The 26,075-nt window shown below is 35.3% G+C and overlaps 1 protein-coding gene across 1 annotated transcript in view; it reads left to right on the top strand.

Moving 5' to 3' along the window:
• The window catches only part of LOC110375728 (uncharacterized), a 71,630-nt gene that overhangs the window by 19,711 nt on the left and 25,844 nt on the right, over window positions 1-26,075 (top strand). Inside the window, exon 2 of the mRNA XM_021333978.3 lies at window positions 162-265. Coding sequence (XP_021189653.1) covers window positions 162-265 — 104 coding nt within the window. The remainder of the gene's footprint in view (window positions 1-161; window positions 266-26,075) is intronic.

Genomic DNA, 26,075 nt, shown 5'->3' with positions numbered 1-26,075 from the left:
TGGTTGAAATTTGATGTAGATAGGCGATACCCTGGATTAACACTTAGGCTTTTTATTAACACAACACGCGGGCAAAGCCGCGAGCAGAAGCTAGTGGTTAGATTATTGAGAGCAGTCGTAAGTTTCATTTTTATTCATCCTTCTTTTGTTTTTGTTGCCAGGGATGGGACGGTCGGACGAATCCAGGGAGTAATGAAGAAGGAGAGACTCCGCCACCAGCGCACGCCCCACTTGACGCTGTCTGGCAACCCGTTGACGGAACCCGGTGAGTTACTATTAGTATTATCCTTTATTGCACACACTATTTATAAATAGAATACAGTTTGGAGGAGATGATGTTCACGAACGGTCGACCCAGAATTGGGTTCTTTTAATTCGACTATCAAGTTTGAAATTGGAATAGCAATATATTGATTGATGGCCAGTGTTAAAATTACAGTTAAGTTAAATATTAGTCGGTAATTCATAATAGCACCATTTGTTTAAAACCTATTTTAATCATCGACCTCTTTGTCCCTAGTTGATTGAAAATGTAATGTTTTCCATAAATATACCGTTATGCGTATTGACTTTTTTGCAATTAGAGTGATGCATTTGAAAGCATTCAACGTTTGTGAGAATATATTAATTCAAAAAAGCAAAACATTCAAAACTATTTTACTGGAATATTGCAACTGGCAGTTCTCGTAATCCTATTAAAAAAAATTGACAGTGGAATAACTGGCATAGGATTTTTGTCTATTTCAATTTTTTAAGCTATTTTATGAATAATTTACAAATTGAACATTCATTTTTACGCAGTTCCAAATATAATCTCTAAATGGACACTCGTCAAACAGATATTATAAACCTGCAAATTTTTTGATTAATACAGTGAAAATAAATAAAATAGTTACACATAAATTGTAGCAAATACTGATCAGATACCTATTTCAACTCTTAAAAAATTATATATTGCTTAGAACTTACCCGTAATTAGACCCGCTTTAGTATCCTAAACAACAAACTATGATGACATAATTACCAACTGTTATAATCATCTAAGTTTCGTTAATCACCGTCGTGTCGCCATATGGCTCGTGGAGGGACGGCAATTTATTACCATAATCTGTAAAGCTACCGAATACTCTAAAACTAGCGAAAGCCGCTAAAATATTTATGAATACATCGACGTATTCCATGCAAACGAAATATATTTACAGCGCTGAAACAGCTACAGTTCAACGCTTCATATTTCGATACAGATTGTTGAATAATTTATTATGTATGTCACTAGGGCCACTAGACTAGATTTCATCTACATACACAGAGCGATCGATACCAGTACCTATACTAAATGTGTACCACTAATGTCATGTTTGGTTACTCTATAAAAGGTCACATATTTTTTCCTCAATCTGACTTAATGGTTATTAGAACGGTTTTTATGACGATAAAGCTATCGTTATTTATTCAGATTAACATCAGGGTGCTGAAAAAAGGAGCACTTTTTCATGTTTACATTTAGTTTGATCCATTATGATGTATTAATTTTCTAAGTGACTGCAGTACATAAATGAAAACGCTTGAATAAAAATTACTTAAATGAATTCGATGCATTGGCCATGTTTGTTCCATTATATTGAAAGTAGATGAGCCGGCGTCCCATTATAGGTTTAATCAATTAATTGTTAATTTATTATGCAGCCGGCCCTCCAGAGAACAAGACAATTCAATTTTTATTGGGTCTACTGTATCACGGGATATAAGGTTGTTTTACTCATTACAGACATGGTTTTACTCTAGCGAGTTGAATCACTCCATTAGCTGAATGTAGTTCAAATAAAACAAAATGAATTTGTATTCTCAATGTTCGCATTATTTCAGGATCATGGAAATCCTATCTATTGTAGGAAGCTTTATAATGCACTAGTTAGGTATTCTTTGCGGTGTAACCCGCATCCTGAGGGAACTACTGACTCCAGGTACCCATATGCATATAAAAACTTTTCTATGTCCAAACTCAAGCTTCAAGCTTTCACCGTACTGTTGTTTAACTTCTAAAGTGTAACAAATTCAAATGCATTTTTTTTGCATTGATTTTAGAAAGGATATAATGATCGTTGAATGTCCCACATTGATAACATTGCATGTTGCGCTATACTATTAAATTGCGATAATAACAACTGCAATAACGTGGAAATGTTCATACATATTATATGACCAGTATAAGGGGTATAAAATATTCGCAGTCAATTCGATGTTAAAACGAACTATTAATCAATTGATAATGTTTATCGAGACTGTGCAGCGTCATATTAAAAATATATAAAGGTATGGTTCAGTAGGTTTTTTTTTTAAACTTTTATATGTATAAATACTCGTCAGATACAGGTCTTGATAAGTTCACTAAATTATATGATAAGCTTCCATATAGCCAAACAGTACATGTATAAAACCATAACGAGATCAGTAAAACACGATCCTCTGTCCTAGTAACTGAAACACGTCTATTTAGAATATATCCGCTCATTTTTCTGCCGTAACATCTCATGTTCTGCATTAAAACGTCTGTGAACGTAGACATCACTCCCGACAGTTATAGCCTATATAAAAATTATACCTACATTCACCCAGCAATAAAAGTTATACAACAAAACGCCAAGGTCCAAACAATTTGATCCATTCGAACAAATTACCACGAATAACTCTCATCACTCGTAATAGAGCTCCCGAATTTTATAATTACTGTCGCCGCCGTGTTCCGTCCAACGTCACATTAAATGATTATTTTTATTTACTTTTATGGCTATTAAAATACTATTAGTGAGAGTAAAAAGCATTTACACGCTGGTCCTGCTAACGACTTCGGTGATTTAACGCTTTATTTCTACTATTTGGTGGGAAAACTAGCAACTACGCACGTATTATGCCTCTATAGAGATTTATTGTAATGCCTTAAGTGGGTTTCTGTCGTGTTGCTACGGGAATTCTCTGTGTGGGATTAGGTGAGAATTCCCAATTAAGAGACTTCTCGAAATAAGGAATATGTTGTTATGATATCCTCGTGAGCTTATGTATGTTTTGAAAAAATAGTATGAAGAATGAAATACAATGAAACTTTCGAGTATGTATGACGAGCTGTAGGTATTAACTAATCAACAGAATTGCGTCGTTTATCTTCTAAAATAACTAAAGGATATATAAACTGACTGAAGACAGCACTAAATAATTTTATCACATGTTATTTTTATCTGCTGATGCCGTCTCAATTGAGTGTAATCTTGTCAATGAGTGGGCGTAGCAAGCTGCTACGCTTTCGTAGCGAGCAAACTATATCAACGCCACGCCGTAGTACGAGTTGCGCCAGTTTTTCCTACAGCCGTTATATCCAATACCAAAGCCTATAGCTTATATAATATGCCTATGTGTTGAAGTGCGGGTATAGTCGAGGAAAAATGTTTAGTGCTTCCTGACCCATTACCTAATTAACAAACTTTCACACACACTGAAGGGGCTTGATAACGCAGGTACGGGAAATTAAAGCACCCAATTAATTAGTATGCATGCCTGTAAAAAGTGTTGAATATTAAAATAAAATATACTGTTGTCGGCTTTTAATTAAATGGAAATATATGTGTATATGCAAATGGAAGGGAGTTTATGGTACAGTTTTATTTAGAGTGCCTAGTTCATTGAATGAGTTATTGTTTTGGATTATATTAAGTTTAGCATGTAGTTGCTTACTATATGCAAGTACTTATCGCAAATATGTGCACAACTATTCTTTTCGTGTCATATTCTGAGGATTCATACAATCACAAACAGTTTTTTGACGGTCATCCTATTGAGCGAAAAAGTAGGCCTAAATTATTTTTAACTTGAGACTTCTTTTAGTCTTATAAATAGAGTATAATAAAGTTTAAAATTAAAGAAGGAGTCGAGGTCTTATGCAAAGTTTGAAAGGATGGTATTATTTGTTTATGCCTTAGTCTCAAGGTTCTCTGAGCCTCGGTTTATTGTTTGACAATTTGATTGTTCACGGAGGTTTAATTATTGAGGTGGGGATCGATTTCAAGCTAGGCTTGAACGGGATTTAGTGCTTCGCATCAGGAATTCAGACGGAACGCTGCTTTATAATGAGTTATGTAAATGACGTAGCCTATACATGTATTCAGGCCTTTATTGATGAGGCAAGGCAAACAACGCAAGTGGCTATCACGCGATTGAGGGAAATGTAGTGTGTAGGTTAGTTTATAATAATACTTTATGTAGACTATTATAAATATGACGCTATTGTTGCTACTATCATTACAGATAAATACACACACGCTAATAATATTCTATAAACTATGCCGGAACTGATACTATCTGTTCCTACCTCCTTTTGTTTGTTCTCGTTCAAATATCGGCAAATAGAAACTTGAACTTTGAAGTACTGATTTCAAACAATAAATTCTTTATTGTACACAAAAGTTGGGATTCGTTTCGTCGTTATTGAAAATATTCGATAGTAGTTTTCATCTTCCTTTCTTCCTTTTATTTCTAACTTGAAATCAGCTGTTATGTCTGACATGCAGGTCATATGCAATGTGAAGAATTTAGACTCATGATTTTATTTCTTGAAACTATACTTAGGTGGATAAATAAGTTAAGAATCATAGTCAATGAGTATAGGTCGAGCTGACATAATACTATTAAGATTTTACTCAGCTTTATATAACTGATAGATTACACTGGTCAACAAATTATAATTTTTTTTTTGGTGCAAAGGTGAAATATACAATTTCTTGTAGGATATTAGATACGTAATCGAAGTCCAGAACATAAAGTTGCACTAGCACGCAGGGATTTAGAGATATACCCCTCCTAAAGTACCAAAAACGCGTTTTTTTATGAAATTTGATGTCATTTTTTGGGGACAGCAGAATTTTATAGGAATTTCTAACTAAAGCATCATATAGTACTACTTTCCCCGCATTAACCCCATTTTAATTTATATTTTTGCGAGTTTTATTTCCCGATATATACCATTTTATAACTAAAGTGGAGTTTTTTCATACTAACAGGCCAAATGAAATATAGGGAAGATCGAACTATCGTAGCTGTATACATATTTCATGAAAATTTAAACTCTTAACGTTGGAAATAAAAATGAATTTCAATCGGGAAGAGTGGTACTATATAATGCTATAGATAGAAACAAAAAAAACTATTTTGCTGTACTTCAAAAAAATCGTCAAATATCGTTAAAATCGCGTTTTTGGTACTTTAGGAGGGGTATATCTCTAAATCCCTACGTGCTAGTGCAACTCTATGTTCTGGACTTCGATTACGTATCTAATATCCTACAAGAAATTGTATATTTCACCTTTGCACCAAAAATGCTGTTGACCTGTGTTATAAATACTTATTAGATTCTATCTATCTTCTTCTTCCTCCTGCCCTGTTCCCAATTTTATTTGGGGTCGGCGCAATATGCCATCCTCTTCCATTTTCCCCTGTCACTCATCATACTGACACTCACCTTCCTATTTATGTCATCTTTCAGGCAATCCATCTATCTTTTCTTAGGTCTTCCTCTTCCTCTCCATCCATTTACATTCAAACTTAGCACACACTTTGTTGCATGCGTATCATCCCTCCTTATTACATGCCCATGCCATAGATTCTATCTATCTATCGACTATAATTGACTAGATTATAAAACATGATCTCTCACATCTCCAGACAACCAGACACTCAAGTCCATAAGTGGTAACGTTTTTCTTTCACCGTCGTATATTTACGAGAGCCGAGTTTATGAAACTGAAGTCGAAACAAAAGTGAAGGGTTTAGGAATAAAACCTCCTTCCCATATGGGACTCGTCTGGCTTGTTGCCAACAGCCCGACTATGGGAACATTAGCTCACTTTATTTATAAACATTATTTTGCCAAATAATTGCCTAAAAAATTGTTCCTGTGTCAACCAATTGCTGTTGTGATCGCAATTTACATATTATAGGGAACCAATCAATATGCGTTTTGATGGTAAACGGTACAATTTAAGAAGGGCCTGTTTCCCAAACAAAAAGAATGATTATCTTTTAATGGAGTTCTGTAATTGAAGTACTTAGGTACTTAAAGTCATAGCAGTAGGTACGAACGTATGGTGTCATATGATTATAGATAAGCATCTAGGTATATAAGTAGATAAAGGAATCCTTTGGGGTATAGGTTCGTTAACTTTTTTAGGTATAAACATTTCAGGTGTGAAAAATCCGGCCTTCTTTTTAAAAAAGGAATTTTCTTATCTTTTTTTGTACGTAGATACCTACGTTGTTTTTCGTATCCTTTATCTGGCGTTCCTATTAGGTTTTACCTATTTCTATAAAAAATATTGCATGAAAACTGTATTATTCAGTAACATTGTTCACGTGAGCCACAAATTGTACCTAATTATTTGGAAATTAGTGGCTTATTGAGCGAGGCCTCCCCCTTAGCCATAGGGGGAGGCTTATGTTCAGCAGTGGACGTCCTATGGCTGAGATGATGATGATGATGATTGAGCGAGTATGTTAACTTGCCTAAAGTAACATTGTATTACATAAAACGAGTTATATAATTTTCTTAAATTCATAATAAATTGGATATGCTATTGAATCATTCATGGTGATAAATTATATTTTAATGTTTCATGGTCGTGAAAACGTTATTTTGATTAACTGTAAAACTATTCAAATCAATGTTCTAAGTACCTAACAATAACTAGATTTTATTATATAACATTGAACCTATTTTCCCAAGTTATAAATCCAACTTATTGTCATTAAAGGAAATGAAATTCGGAACTCCGACTGATACTGAATATTTCTGAATATAGATGCCTAATAATACGACTCCATTTTGGTATCAAAGTCGATACTATAATTTAGCGGATGACAGTCGCGCGACTAGAAGATAAAAATACTATGAAGATAATTCGAACGCTATTGGCAGATTTACCTATTTGGTTATTTTATTTATTTATTTCCTTTGGATTACTATTAACTATGTATCTATATCATTTTTTGACATAGGTTTGGTATGTGCTCCATATTACGACCACATTAATCACACTACATATTATTTATAGGTAAAATTACTTATACGTTATACCTACCACTAACAAAAAGCTTTTTACAAAAAATAAAACCCATTTTGTAACTACTATTCACATCCATCTCATAAGTATGAAAAATACTATGCTGAAAACCGTATCAAAATCGGTTCAGCTGAACCTGAGATAATCGCGCACAAACATACAGACATACATGCAGGTCAAACTGAGAATCTCCTCTTTTTTGAAGTCAGTTAAATAACAAAAAAAAAGTAAACGAACTTCCTCATGATAGGAATACACAAGAAGTATATTAAAACAACATGACGTTATATCCGTCGTGTTACCTTCTTATATCCACGTTTAGAAGTTTTAGCGACGGCCTGTCTCCTTCAAACCCTCTTCACGGCGTAAAACGAGTTGATATCAAGGAAAACCGTTATTGTGGCGTCAATATAAATAACAAGATGACAGCCTGTCAAGTTAATGCGTTGAGTTAGAACAATACAGTTTTCTGTACTTTGTGGTTTGAATATTTTTGGTAAATCGCTTTAGTTTTGTGGTAAAGCTTATCTTGATGAACGTGTAACCGTAATCACGATAATTCGGTTTGAATTTAATCATGAATTTGGGTTGTAATAAGTTTATAATATTAATTATATATCTGTGGAGGCTTGTTATTAGCAACTGGAAAATATATTTTTGTTACATATTATGTTATTAGTCTGTAAGCCTTCTTAAAATAAATAAAATAAAATAAAATAAATTATTGTACGCGAAAGTACTCTGTGTGTCCGTCACGATTTCACGCCAAAACTAATGAGTCGATTAAAAAAAATAACACAAATAGAATTTTAGCCTGACGTTAGGACTGCCAGTAGTTCCCTCGGGACATGGTAGGAAACGTGAGGAAAAGCTAGTTAACAATAAACGCCGTTAAAAATGGGAAATTGAAAAAGTGGCGCAAATTGCAAATCTTGTAAAGGTTTATGTAACTACATTATTCTTACAAATACTCAATGAAATTGATCAAATGATTACACACATTGTTTCCTTATACTTATTTAAATATCTTTCGAACATCCATTCATAACTTGCGAACACATTCCTGTACAGACATGTGTCACATTCACATTACGTCACAACAGAAGCTCTGGATATGATGCGGGGTAACAAAGTTTTATTCATTGAAGTCATATTTTACCGAATTTCAAAGCTGATCCCAGCTAGGGCTGCCATCCGTCCGGGTTTCCCCGGATTTGTCCTCGTTTGGAGCCCGTCCGGGGGCCGTCCGGGCGGGGTTTCAAGAAGTGTCCGGGGAAAACCCGGACACTTTTAATGTAAGGAATTTAAGTATATGGGAATAGTAAATGGATTAAAAATTAGGTCTTGTTTTGTTTTAATTTTTTTTCGGTTTCGTCCGGGAAAATATGCGGTTTACGCCAAATGTCCGGGTTTTTTGAATTTTTGTCCGGGTTATGCGAAATTCGAGATGGCAGCCCTAATCCCAGCCGTCAAGCAGTACTGTCGCGTAATAAAATGTTAGGCGGAATAAAGACTTGTTGTGACAAGTTAAATGCCGCGACGGAAATAGATATTCGTGCTCTTGGAGGATTTTCATTTGATCTCAACGTATGAAAAATCCTATGTACCATAAGGGTCAATTCACACTGAAAGAGCAGCGGCCGGCAGCGGCCGTAAGAGCACGGAAAATGTAAGAGCGCGGCGCGATGCGGCGCCGCGCGGCGCCGCGCGGCCCGCCGCGCTCACGCTCAATCCCTTGCAATTACGGCCGCTGCCGGCCGCTGCCGGCCGCTGCTCTTTCAGTGTGAATTGACCCTTAATTGTGAAAATTTGAAATTATTCACACATTATTGAATATTGATAAACATTACATAACATATCACGTTTTGTAATGTACTTTTCTAATAGTTTCTTTGATTTACCCACATGGTTTTTACACCACAAATTACTGAGAGTATAATTTTGTAATTGAAATCTTTGTCGTGATTTTATAATGTTAGGTAGCTCGTTGAAATGAACTAATAGGAATAAACCATTGACTCGGTATAAGTATGTAGGTAACAAAATAAACAATACGAGTACCTACAAATCATACAAAAAGTAATGTAACATTCTCATTTGCCATATGCCAGCTGTAAAAGTGGGAAGCGTTATAATCGTATCATCTCGCAGCCAGCTTTTCAACAAACGAGCACAATAAAATATTTTTGCTGTAACCGGCTTACTAGACGTTGTATGTTTTATAACGCAATAACGCGCTTTGTCTCATTCGTACTCTAAAGTTTGCTTTATATTTTGTACCCTAAATTCCCTTCCAACGTCTGCTAACCTGTCAGAATGTAGGCCGGTATTGTACAGCCACGTATTATGAACACGACGGTAGAAATGTTTTTCAGACCACGTTTCTCACTCAACCTACTAGAAAATGGAAATGAGTGGAGCGTTGCCAACGAAAGGAAAGAATTTTGTTTTATTTAAATGCGGTTCAGGCAGGACTGAAAATGTGAACCTATTCGATTGTGGTGAGGCTTTCGTTTTGGGGTACGACCGGGAATTTTCTGCTTGCTACACGAACGAATTTTGTTGTATTGTAAAAAGTTGTTGGTAATATGTATTGTAAATTAACATTGTGGTTAACCAAAACTGATTTTGCTGTACAGAAAGAAAGAGAAAACAGTGCAAAATATAATTACTAATTTAAAAATTTCACCAACTTTATTGAACTTTTGCATAATGAAAAAAGTATACAAGTTAATTATTTATGCAACCGCAGTACCCCATAAGGAAAGTTGGGTACAAGATGCGAGGAAAAAAACCTGAAGTGTTTTTCTAGATGATTTGAGCGGAAGCAATTGCACCACAAGCCGAGTAGAGAGGCTTCGACGAGTGTCATCGGCCGCCGCCAAGCACTCTCGCCGTGCAGAGGGCACGCCCCTCTCAAAAACTTTTTGCTTTACTATTAGTGCAGAATTTAAAGCGGCTTTTAAATATTTTGGGATGTTACTCTAGTTGTGAAGTGGATAGAATGGTTGACAGTTATTTATAGCGAGCATTTTTGAAGTGAGGTACGGTTAATTAAGGCTAAATGACGGATTCGAATACTTGAATTGGTTTAAATTAAGTCTAAGGTGGTATAGATACTTTCCAGTCTTGACGCAGCAAAGTGATTAAGTCTCTTTTCTTTTAATAAGCAGAACAAGTTTAGAGCTCTTAATTGATAAATTGAAATGAATCTTTAGTTATTCGAAAAATTAAAAGAGAAATTATTACGTTTATCACAAAACCAAAAAAACAAAGTAAAGTCAAAACAATAGTATCGTGCAACCAGAAATAATTAAAAATTGTTTCCACTCCATAGGTAATTCAAATCCAGCAAATCAAAGTTATTCACGCGAAAAGATAAAAGTATATTTACGTGCAGTCGCTTTAGATACCAAAACAAAGGCAACAAGCAAAACAAGACATTAAAGATGTTCGTGAATCTGCCAAGAAGAAACTCTTTGTTCAAAGTATTTCAAACTCAAAAGAAATGTCTAAATTACCTTTGCCTGAAACTGACTACGTAAAAGTCAAAGAGTCTTGTATCCACATTTAAATTGTACTTTATCACCATTGTGTAGGTATAGTTGAGGTGTCTGGGAAATTCAATATATGCGCTAATCCGTTGATGAACACTCGTGAACTGCATGGATAGGTGAAAATTCTAATCTATTCTTGCGTCCTAACATTCTTAAAGAAAGAAAATTCATACGAATAAATAATAAAATGTTACCATAGTAGCAGTTAAGGAACTCGCACATTAATTAGGTTCTTCTATTTTTTTATTAATACGCATTTGAGTTACCTACTTAAAGAGTTCCCTAACAAAACCGTTCGAAACAGAGGTCGGGCGTCGTGACAAGCAAAGAGTTTAGACTGGGTCATTATCGCACCAGTTCTTGGGAGCGGCCGTCAAAATCTTTCTGAGAACAATTTATCAACAAATATTCAGTCCATTGATTCTGAATATTATAAGCAAACAAAAGCTAATCAAATAAAAAATTCGTTTGTTACAACAAACCTCGTTAAATTTACACTGAACAAACAGTAATTTTGATTATCTGCAGGTAATTATGCATGCATTTACGATTCGACTTGAATTCACCGAGCAGACAGGCGTAAATTGATTTTAATATCATTTGCCTCGCCTTGTATGCAACGTGTATCGTTTTAATAAGGTAGCTTCACGGTCTTTGAAAATTTAGGAGCGTGAACTGTGCTTAATAACGTTACATATTACTTGGTAATATACAACAAAGTATTGGAGTAAAGTGAGGCAGATAAGCCATGTAATAACGGTTTGTATGCAAAGTCATGTTACGTAATCACATATAACACGTTACCCAAAATATATGTCAAGTGCTTTTTTGGATAAAAGCTTTATTATATGTGTTTTTTTAATATACATTCGTTAGATACCAGCATAGTACCTATCATTCTGGTCGTGCCTATAGTAAAAGTTTTTACATTGCGACAGATCCGAAAAGCTATCAACCGGGCTAGGTATTAAATGTTGTGACGTTGTTTCATTATGAATATTCATCACAATCTTAATTTGTAAACTTTAGTGCTTAAACAACGAACAATAATTTACGGAGCGTTATGTAATTTTAGCATAATTCATGTTGTTTTTACAACTAGAACATACTTTGTTGTTTACGAGTATCGTGATCAATCAATTGATAACAATTCCTGTTTTCCACGAGCGTACTTTGAAAGTAGGGCGTCTTGTATGGAGGAATACAAAGAACTGTTGTAGGCAACTAGAAGGAGGTACAACCGCAAAGAATCCTGTGTTAGAAGCGAAGAGGAATCTTACCTACGAGGGTACGTGACTTCACGAACTGAAATAACTTATTGAGTTTAAAGATAAGAAGATGTATGTGTGTATGCTGTGTCACGTCTTTGCATGGCAATTTTTGGCTATTGGGATCAAAATATTTATTTCACCTGAATTCCCGTCGTCGATATTCTTAGAAGTAATCAATTAACCGTCTTATTTGCATCAGATATTCGGTGTTTGGTTTTTCTGACAGGGTTTTGTTCTGCGGCACATAGTCTGGGCTTATGCGCTTCATAACTTAAGTCTCAAACATAACGTTGTGAACAAAACACGAATAGCTAAACCCAGCTGATTATATGATTGCGAGTGTCCCTGCGATTGTTATAAAAATCTTTCACTGACCCTAATGCCTGTAGCACACCTCCGCTGCGAAACAACAACTGCGAAACCGCTGCGTGAGTTTCGCTGTGCAACAGTACTACACTTACGCGAAACTATAATAGCGAAACAGAGCGAAACCTAAAACTAGAACAGTTGATTCCTATTTCGCTCATAAAAATTGTCGATTGCTACAGACGCGTCCGAGATACACGCGGAACCGCTCCAAAATGGCGGACAACGGCGGAGATGTAGACGGCGCCTAAGCAAATGAGCAAAATCATGTTAGAAAGAGACAACGTCATAGTCAGTTTTGTACGTTAGAGCAGGGAATTTCGCTTTTAATTTGCCGGCCAACAACTCACAACTCACAGCGAAACTATGGCGGTTTCGCCCTTTAGGTTTCGCAGCGGAGGTGTGCTACAGGCATAAATGGCACAGGCTACATTCTGTTCTGAAAAAGCTGAAATTTATTTTTGTTAGAAGCAATTTTGGTTACACGTTTCGTAAATCTTCTGTAAATACAAATAAAAGATGTTATCGGGGAATTTAATGTTTTTCAGGTACCACACATACATACATATGTAGGTAGGCAAATACAGTAAAATTCTCTTCCACTCAGTGTTGACAGCTTTGGATATGGTATTGGTGTTGTCATAGAATAGATTACATAACACATTACTGTCCGTTGAAGGTTGTTTTTATTTTGATAACTTAACCTGTTGACGGTTATGGCTTTCAAAACTTAAGTCAATGTTTTAATATTTATGTATACACATGGTATGATTTGTACCAGTAGGTAAGTAAACACAGAAAACTGAAGAAAATGACCTATATAGTATATGAAATATTATAAGTAAACCCTTAAATACCTAGATTATACTTGAAACTACGACGTCCAATAACCTAGCCCGTATTTACAGCGCTATGAGGGAACAATATAGCGATCTAAGTCCACACAAGTTTGTAATCTAAGTCTTTGTTCTGTTCGTCTACATTCTAAAGAGGGTCAATATTTACAAACATATTAGCGACGTGCCTAGCCACTGCTTCTCCATATTTCATGGAAACCCATTTAAAATGCAATTGGAAAATAGTTACGCTGCAATCGTCCACTTTCATGATATTGGATCTTTGAATTTAATATGAGCACGAGCTTCGGCAAATCATATGCTAACTATCAAAGCAAATGTCAAGGGGAATATTTCATCGTGAATTTTGGTTAAAAATAATAATTGCTAAGCCAGCTTTTTCGGGTGCTAAGTCTAACAGATGGCAGCTATTAACCTCTTGCGTTGGAACGATCTCTTTTGTTATGATTATATCCGGACTTTAACAATAAAACGTGTGAATTAGCAAAACGATAATAAAAAGTTATAGCTCCAGAGCGAGTTTCAGCACTGAACAGTTAACACGCATCGCACGCCACTCGTAACAACTTTGTCTAGTAGTTTTAAATTGAAAAGATTTACTCAACCGTTTGAAGGAATTTAATTAGTGCCTCGGAATGTGGATTAAACTCCATAATGAAGGCAGCCTCGATTATGTTAGGGATGTCAAGAAACTGCTTTGGGTGCTTTCGCTACGGAATTAATGTAGCTCAGTCAAATTTCTTGCATGAAATATTTCATTTTGCAAATTCATCTCGTCACGTTTGCGGATTTATGATCGTACAGATTCATATATGGCGGGATGATGAATTTTAATAAAAAAGCGAGTGGCGCCGTTATTGATTTCGCGCTTGTTATTACCTAGTTATCGTTTTATGCATAGGAGTTTCGTCCATAGGTATACTTATACGAATAAATGTTCGCTTCCGCTTACAACTGTTTTTTTTTGTAAAACATATGTGTGTCCGCTAACCATGTGTTGTTATGAATAGCTTTGTGGTAAACGAGAGAGATCATTGACCTCTATCAATGGCCTTACAATGGCTAAATGAGATGAGTAAATTGAATGATGGTTCGCCATTCAGTAGCACGGTAACCAGCTGATGTTATTATCTCTATTATAGTTTATTAGGTGGATTATATACGTAGTAGTCTATGTTCAGTAGCATAGCGAGATAATTGTACTAACTATTCACATTGTGGGGAATATGTTCCGTTAGAAGTTATTTTTAGAGCTAAAGGTTTGTTAACAATTGTTTAATTTGTAACAATGATACCTCCGTCATTAATTGAATTACTGATGTCGGTCTTTAACCACGACATATTAAGACATAAAGCGAGTGTGAACATACCAACAATTCGAACGACATACCACATCAGACATCAGTATACAAAAATCTCTCAAAATATGAGTGATTTATGGCAACATGTTATGACATTCCTTCTATCAAATAAGCGACCTATCAACACAGCCTCCAGATATTTATCAAATATATCACATCTGTCACGGCTTGACGACGAACGATTTGAACATAGAGGTTGGGTACTTGAGTATGGTACTGAGTTCTGATCTTTGAGCTCTTGTTATCAACTTGTCAGCTACCTATCATCGTCATTGTATATAGCGGATGAGATCGGAGGATACATCATATTATGTACTTGTGTAGAGTATGTATGAAGCTTATGAATAGCGATGCAAAAAACTGCCAATTGCAGGTTGGATGTTCAATTAGCGTCGCCGTCGCAGTAACAATACTTTTGTTTTTCATATAGAGATTAAAAAGTGACTACATGGAAAAATATGCATATATAAAAAATTGTTTTACGCTTGACGCAGATTATATCGCTTGATATAGATTCTCTGAAATCCCAGCGCAAGGGCTTTGAGCATCACATTACTTGTGTATTGGTCTAGATATTTCGAAGAAACAAGACTTCTCAAAACGAAGGCACTTTGTAGAAGTTGGTTACAAAGCAATATTGAGTTATGTGGAGCATGTAAGTGATCTGAGATCGTTTGAATCTCTGCAATATAAGGTATATTAGACAGTAAATCTTTGTTTATATAGTTGTATGTATATACAAGCTTTCCAGACCATTTAGAACAACGTGCATTATCGAATTAACGTGCTCAATGCTATTAACTATCAAATTATAACTTGATCCCGGTTGATTGATGTTTGTGGTTCAATTTTATTAGTACGAAACATATTATGTATACTACGCTCAGCTTTAATCAACAGCAATCGTAGTACGAGAATAATTATTCTCCTAAAACAATTATTGGTTACTAAATAATTTGTGGAACGTTCGGTAATTGGGTTAATATTTAATTCTGCGTTTATGAGGTGTAATTGTGGTCAGATTAATAAACCAATGGATTTAATGTTAAACGAATTTCATCAATTGACACATTTAAAAGGTAGTCCCAAATTCTAGTCTATTTTTTTTTCGGATCGCAACAAAAAAGTTTACCACATTGTACCGAGCATGCATTCCAAAATTTGAAATTCTCATGTCGTTCCTTGTCCATGGTATTCTCTCTGCCACAATACGTGTTGATGGCGTCCATAACTCAGTCCAAACCATACGGAACGGCCGCACACACGTGGCGAGCTATTCTTGGCCCAACCGCACGGCGACTGCAGTGTATGTAAATAGGTCTACTTCGTATAACTCTATTCCAGTATGCGTTTTGTTTACGGCCAGTATTTTCTTATCTGTAAGTATAGGACCTTTTTGGAATTCTTGGGTTAGTTGACCTGTATCATTTACAAAAAAAAGGATATACTTACTTTTTTTTTTTTTTCAATCTTTTATTTTTAGAGGCTTAAACGCTGCTGCGTTATGCCAGCCTCGTAAGGTTTTACACAAATTAAATTAAAAAAAAACACATAATAAACTCTATATACAAATTAATCAATAAAAAATTTAGTGAATTGAATTAAATATTGTGCATTCAAAGACTCGATGCCAGAGCCATTCGATATAATCGATGGCGACGTGCACAATGGCAAATCCCACGTCTTACTTGAGAGACAACCCGAAACAGAATATAAAAAATTAACTAAGGATTGAATGAAAAAATAAATTAAAATAAACTGATAATAATAAAATACACGAACTAAAAAGAATCTCTCCTCAAAAACACATCTTTTACAAATTTATAGATAGAAACACTCTGTTCCGAGAGAGGTCTCCCAAGTAAAACATTAACTCCACCACTATACATATCGCCACCGATCGCCGTACACAGCCGTAGCCTCAAGTCGTCGAATGCACAACATTCTAACAGAATGTGGTATAAGTCGTCCACTACTTGATGAGTGCAGGTATTGCATAACGGGGATGGTTTCACACCCATCAAGTGCAGAAACCTATTAGCAGGCACATGGCCTGACCTTATTCTAAATGCTAACACTAAAAGTTCTCTCGGCATGTTACCCACGTCAAACCAAGGAGCTCGAGGCAGATCATGCTGAATAGTTCTGTACCACAGACCTTTTCTTGCTGTAACAAAACTAAAATGTTCCTCCCACAAATTATGACAAAACTTTTTCATGTGAGGAATGAGCTCAGTAAAATAAGGGTCACCGGGAATAACTATGCCATCAGCAATAGCCTCGGAAGCTAGCTTGTCAGCCATTTCATTTCCCGGGACACCTATGTGAGAAGTTATCCATTGAATTTTAATATTTACAAGTTGTTTCTGAAGAAATTGTATACTCTTTAATGCCTCGTATGCAATCGGCATGCCTCGAACTCCGGATACACAACGAATCAAATGCTGTAAAGCGCTCTTGGAGTCGGTTATAATCACAACATTCTTATACGGCAAACTCTGAACATAGGACAAAGCTTCTACTATAGCCGTTAATTCAGCTCTCATGATACAAGCGTCATTGCACAATTTAAATTTCATACTAGTGTTTGTTTGGACATCAAAAAATGCTGCGCCAACACCATGAACACTTTTAGAGCCATCGGTAAATATAAAATAAAAATTATCGTATCTACAACTAAACATATTAGAAATCAACATTCTTAAATTTGCCACACTCATTGAACGCTTTGGTACACCTAATTCGTCAACATTACAAATAACACTACCTCGAATATTAATATTTGATACCCAAGTATCCAAGCTATACATGTCTAATATAGGGGACTTATGCACAATATTGTTATTGAACTTATTATGAATATCAATCAAAATGGGTTTATTCTTATTCCTCCAATATGCATTGGTGCACAAAACAGATAGTTCTTGTAATAAAGATAAAGTTGCATCATTGGAAAAGGAGCTCAACCTCAGCCAATACCTGCAGGCTAGCCAATATCTCCTCACAAATAGTGGTGACACGCAGAGCTCACTCTCCATCACACAAATAGGTGTTGAACGAATGAAACCACCACAAATTCTTAATGCACGATTTTGTAAAACATCTAGTTTATACAAATGCGTCTTAGCACTATTACCGTATAAAAAACTAGCATAATCAATTCGACTTCTAACAAGTGAGATGTACAGTCTCCTTAAATGTTTCGGATGAATGCCCCAAGATTTCCCAGCTAAAGTTTTAAGAATATTTAAATATTTGTAAGCTTTCTCACATGTCTCATTTATGTGAGCTCCCCAACGAAGTGATGAATCAAGCCACAACCCCAGATATTTAATTTTATCAACAACTTTCAATTCCTTATTATTAATACTAATGTGGACATCCGTTAAGCACCTAGACCTACTAAACAGACAAACATTTGATTTTGATTCCGACAGAAATAATCCCATCTCACCTAAATTTTTAACAAGAACATCTAAAGCTGTGTACAAGTGACTGATGGCTGAATCTAAATTATGTTTACTTGAAGACACATAGAGAACAAAATCGTCCGCATACTGTGATACATTACAGCTAGTGATTGATTTACAAATATTCATAGTTGCAATATTAAACAGGAGAGGAGATAATGGGTCACCTTGAGCTAAACCTACACTTGCCTGTCTTACTAGGATACCATCCATTCCCGTATCAATTTGTAAATACCTTTGACTCAAATAATTAAAAATATATGTACAAAGCTTCCCCCCAACCCCAATTCTATTTAACAAGGAAATCATTCTATTAATATTTACATTATTATAAGCGTTATTTATATCAACAAAACATGCAATAGTGGCCATATTTTTAGAAAACCCAATCTGAATGGATGATATTAACCGTGTTAGGTTGTCCAAGCACGAGCGTGACCTACGAAACCAATAGTGGAAGGAGACAAAGGTATGATTTCTCTACGAACCATTCAAGACGTTTCAGTAAAACTCCATGAAATACTTTACATGGGCAAGACATTAGGGAAATAGGCCGCAGGGAATTAGAACTATTGGGGTCTCTACCGGGCTTAGGAATCGGAACTACCTTTATGCTTCTCCACTGGTTTGGTATTATACCAGTTTGTAGTATTAAATTATATATATGTAACAAAAACTTTTTACCTGTAACAGACAAATTGAAGAGCATAGAATAAGATATATTATCTACGCCTGGCGACGTATCTTTGTGCTTCAAGCAATTTAACAATTCAAACAATGTTATATCTTCTTCCATGGCACATGAACCCTCCATAAAAAGTGGTGGTTCCTCGCAAGCTAAATCAGGTGTCAAGGATTGTAATAGCTCTCTACATTTGTCAGAATCAACACAACGGTTACCATACCTCCCACCTTTTACCCATCTCATTCTTTTCCACATCTCTGACGCGGATGTTTCTGAATCAATACTCGTGCAGAATTCCTTCCAGCCCGTAGAACGAGCTTTGCCAACCAATTTTCGGGCTGTATTTATTTTAGCCATATACATATCATAATTATCTGGAATAGGATTACGTCTTAATTTTGCCAATGCCAAGCGTCTCGGCTACGGCCTTAGACAACTCTGAAGTCCAATAAGGTTTCGGTACAAATTTTGCTGTAGGATCCTGACAGATTTTAATCCATGGAATTGTCTCTTCAGCTACCTGATCAATTTTGGATGCAAATAAGTTATAAGATTCCTGAACACTCAACGAAAGATCTACATTAGCGAACGCTTCTTCCGATTTTCCGCGGTATTCACTCCACCGAGCTTGCTTAAAGTTACGTCGCTTTATGAAATTATTTACAGATTCATAACCGTACTTCATTTTGATTACGATGTGATCACTGCCTAGTGACTCATTTGTAGTCTCCCAAGACATTTTTGTAGCTAGATCAGTAGAAACAAATGAAGCATCTGGAGAAGATTGTTGTAAAAATCCATTAACAGACTTAATTCTTGTAGCATTTCCATCATTCAAACACAAATAATCTTTATCAAAATAAGCGTCATATACCATCTCTCCCCGTCGATCAGTCTTATTTGACCAGGTTATATGATGCGCATTAAAATCACCAACAATTAATGTTTCTTTATCAAATCTGTTAAAAATATAATGCCAGTCGGACTGATTAGTAATAGATGAGGGGGGGCAATAAATTGAAATAATGTTCTTTATTCCAGGCACATTAAAAACTTCGACGATGATCATCTCAATACTAGAATTTGGATGTACAACATCTCTGTGCAAGACTTTAATTGATTTATGCGTTATAACACATACACCTCCATAGGAATCCAATCTATCCTTTCTGATAATGTTATAGTTACTAATATTTAAAGATTTGTCAGAAGATAACCAAGTTTCACTTACAACAGCAATGTGTATCTTTTCCCGTAGTAACAAACATTGAAAATCATCTGTTTTAGGGCTTAAACTGTTCGCATTCCACTGTAGAATGGTAACAACTCTATTTTTTGTGTTGAAGTTCTTATCCATTGTTAGAGTACCCTAGTACCTCCAGCAAAAAATCAACACTCAGAAAACTCTTCAGGAATGACTTTAATTCTGTAGTAAAATATTTTATAACTGCTATTATTTTGGCTTCCATGCAACTGTTTCCACTGAAAATTTCTTTTATATTCTTCAAAAATCGTTTTAGACTGAAATCATGCTTTTTACGAGATTTATCACCTGATTGGGACTCAGTATTCTCTATATTTTCTGCCAAAAATTCCGATATCTCTTCATCCTCAACTGGGCATCTTATTTTTTTACGCCTGCCTTTCTTGACTTTTGTAATTTTATTTTTGAGAGTCTTCTTAGAACGAACCAAAAGTTTATTCGAATTCAGAATAGGAGACATTCTATCTTCATCCGAATTTTCAGTCGGCAGGAATGACTGCTTGACAACATCTGAATAGGATTTTCCAGCCTTTACCTCGGCTCTAGTAAATTCATCGACAGTAAATAAATTCGGACTAGGTACTACTACATTCTTATTTTCTTTATTTTTAATAAGAGCCATTTTGTATGTGCAATTATGCTTGCACATTATATCTCTAATTTCTTTTTCACGTAAAAATGCCGGGCACTTGCTTTTTACCATAGACATGTGGTCTCCTTTACAATTAACACATTGAAAATTAATTGTTTCACAATTGTCATGCTCGCCACCACATTTCGGACAAATCTGCTTTTTATTAGGACAAAATGCTTTAATATGTCCGTATTTCCAGCATTTTGAACACTGGGTAACAAGGAAATTAAAAGGCAATACTTCCATCCTCATACCGTACGCAAAAACAAACGGAGGTAAAATAGGACCTTGAAAACAAATGCGAATACTCGCACTTGCAACCCATTTGCCTTCATCGTTTCTCCGGCTTAAACGTTTTACGGATAAAATATCAACCTCACATTCTAGTATGTCCTTAATGCTATTGTCATCCAGATCGAGGTCTATTTCTTTAATTAAGCCGTAGGAAACATTTACCTCATTAGTCTTCTTACAGACCCATCCTCTTTGTTTGATAGATGCAGAAGATAATAGTTTATCTGCAGCATAGTTACTTTTAAATCTAATCAAAATTTTGTATGGACTTTTGTAAACAATCCTCATTATTTCCGGAATTTTCTCAGTACTTAATAATTTTGCTAGAGCAATCTGTTTCGGAAGAACTTCTTTTGATATAACCGATACTTCAACATATTCAGGATTATCACTCACGAACGATTTTCCTGGAGAAAATCCAGAACGCGGTGTAGTAACTTTAGCTTTCTTACCACGCTTTCCCACCGTAATGAACTCTCCATTCTGTATATCATCATCCGGACTTGAATCATCTATATACTTACTTACATGGTACATAGTATTCCTTCTTCATGTGAAAAAGTCTTTGCTCTATGTATTATGACATTGTAAGCCGATCTCAATGAAAAATTATTTCTGTGTAGAACGTTGAGACAAAAGATACACTACAACAAGAGGACGGACTAAAAATAGAAGACCCCAATTTATAAAAGAAGCTAGGCGGTAATAAATGAGATTAAAAATGACATTCTATACCTGCGCCCCAAAGTACCTATAAAAAGTAATGTAATTTTCTATTTTAGCGCCCAAGAAAAAATAATACTTATAGGTAAAGGTGAAAACTAGCTGAATACGTAATTTCCAGAAATACTATTACGAGTATAGTTTGTAACAATACACAGGATATTAATATAAGTTTCTTTTTAAATCAAGTTAATGTGTGATTCCCATTGCTATCCTTTTGTCAGTGATGAGTCGTATTTTCACGAAATTATTCTTAGTTAATTAGTATTTAAACAACGTCCTTGAAATAAAAGGCGATGTTTATAGATTTATTAGCAGTTTCAGTTTATTGCTTACGTATTTGATATTAATAGTCTTGTTGAACATAAATCCGTGTTTCTAACAGTACCTAATCTCAGTTTACAATTTATTACTGAAATGAATTATTATGTAACAAAACCATGAGTAATTGAATATTCGCTAACAAACGCAGTTTCGTTGTTCCAAGAATAGTGATGTGATACGTTATCGAGTTCATGAAAATTAATTTCAATTAGTGCGGTCTCGTCTATTCTGTTGCAGGCCGCACCATTGTTATCAGAGCGACACACGCCGCCCGTCACAAAACGACGACGTACTCCCGACTTTGCTAACCACATATTCTCACCACAAATTGTATAGCACGGGCCTTCACAGCTTTATGCTGCGTCCTTTGTGAAATTGTGAGGGATGCGATGCGAACGCGTAGCGGCGCGACATTACGCGAAAACAACAAACAGTCGATTTCTTTTAAATTATTATCTGACGTGACGTGGCGCGGTAATAATGACGTCGAGACCGATCATAGGTCTCGGCGGCTGTTCTCACTAAGGAGTTTAAGGCTCGAGCAGACCGGATGCGTATGCGTAGACGTAAGCGTAGATGTGCACGTCTACGCTAACCAGCTCCATGAGCATTTCTGCAGACACAGGTGTGCTTCCTATTCCTTCGCTTTCATAGCCCGATGGGACGGCAATCTGACACGACCAGAGATAAAGATTTCGTAGGAGCGCCATTTACACATATAGGTAAAGCAGAACTGGCTTGGAAATCGTGACGAGACGCAGTATTCGCTTTGGATTGCTTCGTATCGCGTTCGCGTTAATTCCGACTCTCAGGACTCACCCCTAGCTCAGCGCCGCCATCTGGGTTACTCGCCTTTCTCATTTCATAGCGAAAACACGCTTTTCTACTTACATGCTGACAGCACGAACGTCCCTACATAAAATGGTAATTTCGCTTGATTGACCGAACGTGAAGGTTGAATATGTAGTGCCTTATTTAACCACAGCACAGAGTAAATAATGACTCAATTATGTAAACAAGTTGTTGTTAAAAACGAACTTGAACTTTGCAGTGCAGAATCATTTACTTTGAAATTGACATTACATTGACAGCGATGGGGATGAATTTTTGACGCCTTTTCTAGTGTTTTTTTATTTGTTTTACTATGATAGTTTTTATATCGATATATTTGTACTGTAAATATCTATGTAAATAAACCTTTTACGCCTTTGACATTAAAATTTACAGTGTACATAATGAACAAAAATCGATAAGTTCACTTAAAACTGTTCTACGAACCGATTACTGATTCAATTGAAAGTTAACGTTTTGATGCAATCAAAATTTATGAACATTTATCATTTTAATATTTGTTTAACTGAAACGCTAGAAAATTGCCATTTCTGAGAAATCAGTAATCTAATTTAATGTAATCTAAAAAATTATACTTATTTTGTAAGGTCCCTCAATTTGGAATTATATTAATTGCGAGAACAGTACCTATTAATAATACTATTCGCCATGTTTAAGCCAAATTAGCAATTATCTATGAGGTTGAGGTTAACCTATTCCAATTCAGGCAGTTATTTCAGTTCAGTATAAGTAGTTATTTCAGACTAATTGTAAAATACAGTACCTATGCAAATTGTAATAGACTATATGCTTAGTTAGTTAAGGCACTGAAAATTTTCAACAGGGCAACAGGGTTGGATTTTCATGACAGGATTTTTTTTCGAGTTTCGCGTTTACTTACTGGGCTCGTTCTTCTATATGCTATCAATAACATTGTAATAAAACTTTTTGGTCAAAATATGGGTGCGCAACAGTAGGTATGTGTACCTATTGGCCACCCCTTGTATGTTCAAGCTGAACATAAGTTATGCTCAAGGTAGGCTTGCCGAGGAATTTACCCCAGTAATTCGTAAAGGGAATTTAGGATGGTGTTTGAGTTTCTGGATTGTAAACAACCTTGCCTTCTTGGACAATCAATTGGACGCTGGTTTGTGATTGCTGCGGTCATGTTTAGTTAATACGTACCTACAAATTTTCTTGAATTACATTTAAGGGGTCAAAAGCATTAAGGTTTAAAGATTCCTTCACGTTCATAATAGTATATATTGAAAAGAAAATTATATTACCTATAAAAAGTCTGTAAGTATACAGATTTAATAAGTATCATGCATAATTATTGTTTCAAGCGTAATAACACGTTTGTTTAAATTTTAAATTGACTCAATAGGTACGTTAATAAGCCAACTCACTCTAGTTTTATTTACTCTTCCGTGTTTTTGGTTAATGTTAATGTTAATTCAGTTTCAAAATGGGTCGATTAGGCATTCATATACGTAATACGCGGTAATAGGATGGACATAATCCCCAGCGGTATATTAGGCGTATTAGCATCGCATATGGAAGTACGTACTATGTGGTGTATATGCTGTGTATCGGTAAGTAGGAAATATTATATAACCTGATTTACAAATTGGTTCTTGGCTAATAATTGGCATTACCCAATATTATAATTGGGTAATGCTAGGTAATTCTAATAAAAAACTGTTTCAGCCGGGTGTATTAAAAACATCTTCGTTTTTGTTTAAAAACTGTGTAGTGGTTTTCGGTTGTGTTCAGACATATAGCATTTTTTTTACTCAAATCTATTATTGAATAAATATTATATTGAAAAGAATGTTTAATTTTAGTATAAGCCAGATCTTAACTACAAACAAGATACAAAAAGCCGGTAAACACAAAATACAAAGAACTCCAATTTAGTGTGAAATCCCGCTGCTAACTAGGTTATATGATTAGCCCGTATTAACCGGTCGACTGTGAAGGCACGGGTCTGTGTAACCTGAGACTTAGTCTTCCGCGAAATAAACTAGAAGAAGCCTTTCGAGCAATCACTACATATTATAGAACAAAATTAGGTATCTACTGTGTCTGTCCGTGTTCGCAAAATGCTCACAAGCTGCAGTATTGATTTATTATCATGCGTATTTCACTAACAGAAAGGCTTTTTTCAGAAAAGTTGAGGCCATACCCTGGGTATAGCTGAGGTTGGCCGCTATATACCTCTATAGTAAGCTCTTCTTAAACTATCTCCTATTATTTCACAAGTTACTAATTTAGTAACTTTATAACACAGGCTTTTTATGTCATCTTTCCTAAATGATGATGCAGCTCCTTACAAAATGTTTTAGCCATTAGCTACTTGGCTTCGTAAGCTTATTTATTTTTATCTTTAAACCGGGCCAAAGGGTCTTAATGAAATCGAGATAAGCTGTTTGCCGGATCCTGGAAACATGACTTTAAGGAGACAGATTATGTATAAGTATAGGTTAAGACATCTTATTTTCTTAATCGTACTTTTTATTACGGAATTCTAAAATGTTTAGAAGTAATTGGTTACATTCTTATGGATTGTTAAAAGAGGCTATGCATAATAAAGTTTAGAATGGTACGAAGTATGTACCAACCTTCTTAAGGAAAACTAAATGTCTTATGTTAAGGGTAAAATGAAGCGTTTTCGTTTGCATTCTGTTTTTACTTGACAGACCACATCTTACACAACAAATCTTTATGAATCTGATTAGGTACACATCGCTGGCTCTATGAAAGAGCAGCCCTAAAAATGCTCTCGCGTCAATCGATACAGTAGGTATGACCAAAATTAGGTCGACTACCCTATTTGTAGGCTTCGCAAAGGTGCCTTCCTCTGTAGGTGTTGGCATTTTAGAAAAGTATTTTCTTTCTCACCTTCAGAGAAGCAGTCAATTGTGTAAAATTTAAAGAACTTGTTTTTGGACACGTTGTATAAGAAGCATCACTTAATTTTTCTGCATTCCGAAAAAATACAATGAGTTTACCTAACCGTAAAACTAAAGAGGTTCATTTATTCAGTAAATATTAACTTCTTTCAGTGCTCTTTAATTAAACGAATACTAAATTAACCTTATATTTTACTGCTAATGCTGTTAAAGAACATTTCATTTCCTTTTTCCTTCTTATCAAAGAAACACACGCAGCATGTTTAGCTCATTTTATTTTTAATTAATTATTATACGAGTCGGAAATTAAGTCTATGATACCAGTATTACAAAGCAATTATGCAGGTCAAATACAAAAGAAAAAATCGATGGAAACCACAAAGACAACTAAGGTTTTTAATTGTCATTCCTAATGGAAAG

This window comes from Helicoverpa armigera, chromosome 2 (genome assembly GCF_030705265.1).
Source record: "Helicoverpa armigera isolate CAAS_96S chromosome 2, ASM3070526v1, whole genome shotgun sequence".
Taxonomy (NCBI): domain Eukaryota; kingdom Metazoa; phylum Arthropoda; class Insecta; order Lepidoptera; family Noctuidae; genus Helicoverpa; species Helicoverpa armigera.
This window is presented reverse-complemented; position numbering and strand designations above follow the sequence as displayed.